This window comes from Prunus dulcis, chromosome 3, assembly GCF_902201215.1.
Source record: "Prunus dulcis chromosome 3, ALMONDv2, whole genome shotgun sequence".
Classification (NCBI taxonomy): domain Eukaryota; kingdom Viridiplantae; phylum Streptophyta; class Magnoliopsida; order Rosales; family Rosaceae; genus Prunus; species Prunus dulcis.
The window spans coordinates 16,938,687-16,943,278 of NC_047652.1; the positions used below are offsets into that span (position 1 = coordinate 16,938,687).

General features: G+C 37.3%; 1 protein-coding gene across 1 annotated transcript; it reads left to right on the forward strand.

Annotated features, from left to right (window-relative positions):
• Positions 1–1,343: 1,343 nt before the first annotated feature.
• Positions 1,344–4,592, forward strand: LOC117623281 (wall-associated receptor kinase-like 1). The gene is made up of 3 exons (XM_034354194.1): positions 1,344–2,391; positions 2,581–2,709; positions 3,177–4,592. The coding sequence occupies exons 1-3, from the start codon at positions 1,482–1,484 to the stop codon at positions 4,391–4,393; spliced, it is 2,256 nt and encodes a 751-aa protein (XP_034210085.1). The 5' UTR covers positions 1,344–1,481; the 3' UTR covers positions 4,394–4,592.

The following is a 4,592-nucleotide window of genomic DNA, read 5'->3' on the forward strand; positions in this document are numbered from 1 at the left end:
CATGGGAAACAAACTATTGTTGTAATCATAGTCTGAAATATCGATAATATTCGATCACATTTCAGCAATATTTTGTCAAAATATCGGTGTAATATCGCTAAAATATTGAAAATATCAATGTAAAGGAAAAAAAAAGGTTTAAAAAAAGGTTAAAAAAAAAGGGAAAAGGGGAGAAAAAAGCACAGAGGGGATATGAACCCCTCCCATTTTACTCCTCCAACACCTTAACCACATATCACTTATGTTTTTATGATAATATGCTAAAATATTTATTTTTATATGGGTGGCATGTCAACAATTACATGCAAAACTATTTTGGGGATTTATCATTTGATGACTACTCTTCACAATACACTTACTCTACACATAGAATCATTATATATAAATAATTTTGATGTGTTTAGTCTTTTTTCATTAATTACTACATATTTTTTACATTCACAGTGTTTGCCCGCTTGCTGTATAATCAACTTAAATAAGTTAAATCTATCATGCAATGCATTTCCTTCTAATTTTTTGTAATAAACTAATAGATAATTGACTAAATAAACATTCTCCAAAGTTTCAATAAAAATTTCCAAGTTTTTCTTACAATTTCCGTGGTTTTTATCAATTTTTATCGATATCGATAATATCCCGATATTTCCATAGAAATTTCCATATTTTTGGACTACCAATATTTCCGATATCATCGATATTTTAGACCTTGGTTGTAATGTGTGTTTCAGTTAATGTTGTAGGCAATCACATGTTCTTTCGGAATATAATGTTCTGTAATGTATGCTACTGTAAGTTTCCAACTCCACAGAAATAAACAAAAAGGGAAAGTCAAATTCGATTTCTTTTGGCTTAATGACCATGACTACGAACTAATTACATACCCGTAAAAAATGTTACTAAAGTGAAGCCTCGACCGTGTTTGATGGATCGAGAATCGGAGTTGGAACAAGTGACAAACATCCAATACTTTTGACATATGAGACATTTATGTACCTCAGAAGACTCAAGAAGACTTTTCAATTTATTTTGCTTTCGGAGAGTGACCTCTCTTGTAATTCATACTACGTGGCATAATTACCATCAACTCAACTGCATTTTCTTTTGTGAGTGACATAAGTCAAGTAGCTCGTCAACAGCATTATCCTTTCATTTAATCATTTTTATTTCGTGGGTAGATAGAAAGAGAAAGAGACACTTCAATTCTCTACTACCAGTCAAGCATGGCGTCTCTATATATGCAGTTACCACACACATTACAACAAGACGACTTCAATACGAACCACTTGTTCTCTTTTCTTCTATCGTGAAGGAATTTCTATAATACAAGCACCAAGTAGCAAACAAACTTTCTGTCTGAGAATCTTTTACTTTTCCATTTCATCATTTCTTTCTCATTACATACGTAGAGTAAGAAAGCAAGCTACATATGTATTCTTCTTGGCAAACAATAACTTGGAAGAAACAGAGGAGGAAACAGAGGAATGCATGACAAGATGCAATATGATTTACTAGTTCATCTGGTACTATTAGTTCTGCTGTTATGGAGCTCAAGTACTACAACAGTAGCATCGGGAGCTGAAACACCAATGGCAAAGCATAATTGCGCAACACATTGCGGAGATATTAGCATCCCATATCCTTTCGGCATTGGGCCTAATAAAGATTGTTACTTTGACGAATGGTTCGAAATGGTGTGCAACCAGTCTTCTAGTACCAGCCCACACAAGCTTTACTTGAGGCGTGCCCAGCTGGAAGTGCTGAACGTTTATGCTAATGGCACGCTTCGAGTTAACAACCCCATTGCTTTCTTCTGCCAAGAATACAGAGGTCAGCAACCCGCGGATTTGAGTGGCGGCCCTTTTGTATACTCTGGGAGACGCAACAAATTCACAGCAGTGAGTTGTGACTACCTTGCCTTCGTGAGCTCAGAAAAGTATCTTGTTGGCGGATGCAGGTCAATTTGTGAAGGGACTAGCATAAGCCCTGAAAATTGTGAAATTGGTGTCAACTGTTGCCAGACTAACATCCCACCGCATCTCAGTGTCATCAGTACTGATATAGAAGATGATAGAACAGCAAGGGTATGCACAAAGAAAAAATATGCATTTTTGGTTGACGAAGAGTGGTTTAGGAACAATTTTATGGCATCCAATTTTAGTGTCCTAGAGGATATGGACAGCGTTCCGGTGGTGCTAGATTGGAGCTTAGGCTTGGACAATACTTCATTACGATTGTTTCAGAGATTCATTCGACAACATGATTCCAGGGCTTATGATGACCCAACACCCACCTGCAAAATAAAAAATGTCACTTCCACTTCTCGGGCAAGCCTTGAATGTTCCTGTCCTCGGGGTTTTGAGGGAAATCCCTATCTTGGCTACCATTGTCACGGTAAACAAACATCTACCATCTCTCAAAAAATTTCAAACACATGCACAAATTAATTAACAATTTGTCATCTGTTCCACACTTTTGTTTACCATGCACCAAATTATCGCATTTTAGTCAGCTTTGTTGGTTTGTATTTCGTGATAATCTTTTACCATGATTTTCATTTGCTATCTTGTCTCTACATTGCAGACATTGATGAATGCACAGGTCAAAACAGATGTGGGCCTCGGGCCCCCCATTGTCTGAACTATAATGGGACGTATGAATGCCACAGACACATAGTGGGTGGAAAGACAAAGATCAAACTGATTCTTGTAGGTATATTTCAGTCTTGCAATTATTTCATATATGAAAGATGACAATGCCATGCCAATAATACAAAAGCCAAACAATATGCAGGCAACAGGATAATGTCGTGTAAGTTTTACTCACGCAAATACCGACACGAATTGGACTCCTGAAAGTTAATCAAACCCAATTTTTAAAACAGATTGTGCAATTAGAACCTTAGAACTGAAATTGGCGATAAAACATACACACTTTGATTTTTTGTAGTCGCACATGATTCAAGTTTATATAATCAACCAAGTTATATACAACATCAGTTTACAAAAAAGGGGTTCTTAAATGACCCTTATCGAGTCTAGTTCAACATGTCAAAAGGACATTTTCAAAATCAAAACAGAGCACAATGAAGTATTTAAGGCAACTCTGTCACAAAGTAGTCTACAAACTTTTGATATTAGCAATACTTCCTTCCATAATCATTTAGTTTAGTTATGCAGGTCTTGGCGCGGGTGTGGGACTCTTGTTACTGCTGATTGGTGCATGGTGGGTACATGAAGTCCTAAAGAAAAGAAAGAGAATTAAACGCAAGGAATTTTTTTTCAAACGAAATGGTGGCTTGTTGTTAGAACAACAATTATCTTCAGGTGAAGTTAATGTGGAGAAAATTAAGTTGTTCAAGTCAAAGGAGTTAGAGAAGTCCACTGACAATTTCAACACTGATAGAATTCTTGGCCAGGGAGGCCAAGGTACTGTTTACGAAGGCATGCTGGCTGATGGTAGAATTGTAGCGGTGAAAAAATCTAAAATAGTGGATGAAAGCCAACTTTCAGGTTTCATCAATGAGGTTGTGATTCTTTCACAAATCAACCACAGAAATGTGGTTCAACTATTGGGTTGCTGTTTAGAGACGGAGGTTCCCATTTTGGTTTATGAATTTATACCTAATGGAAACCTTTCCCAGTATATCCATGAGCAGAATGAGGAGTTTCCACTTACATGGGAAGTTCGCTTACGAATTGCCAAGGAAATTGCAGGAGCTCTTTCCTATTTACATGCTTCAGCTGCCTTTCCCATTTATCACAGAGACATCAAGTCTACCAACATACTCTTGGATGCAAAATACAGAGCAAAAGTTGCTGACTTCGGAACTTCAAGATCAGTTGCCATTGACCAAACTCACCTCACCACACTTGTACACGGCACATTTGGTTACTTGGACCCCGAATACTTTCAATCAAGCCAATTTACAGAGAAAAGTGATGTGTATAGCTTTGGAGTTGTCCTTGTTGAGCTCTTGACAGGACAAAAACCAATTTCTTTTAGAAGGTCACAAGAAGAAGGCAAAAGTCTTGCCACATACTTCATCATTTCGATGCAGTTAGATCGCCTGTTTGAAATTCTTGATGCTCAAGTTGTAAAAGGAGGGTCTAAAGCAGATATCATCACAGTTGCTAACCTTGCAAGGAGGTGTTTGAATTTGAGTGGAAGGAAGCGCCCTACAATGAGAGAGGTCACGGCAGAACTTGAGGGGATTCAAACGTCAGAAAAAACTTCAAATGGTGAACAAAATTATGAAGAAGTTGAATATGTTCGAACTGAATCAATTGAGCCTTGGGATGTCGTTTCAAGCTCAACAGGCACAAGGCCAGGTTTGGATGGTGGTCCTGCTTCATCATTACATGAAGTTCCACTATTACCTTTCACGTCACGCTGAACAATAATTAAATATTTCTTAACTGTAATATTCTAATGCTTGTTCCATTCCATATATGTTATGTTTTTCTCCTTCCTAAACTTTTCCGGTCAGAATGTGACTGCAGTAGTTTCAACCAAGAAGATCATAGTGGCTGATTAGTGTAAGCTATAATGATTGCATATGAAAGAACACACATCTTTGGTGTTCCATTAGAGTT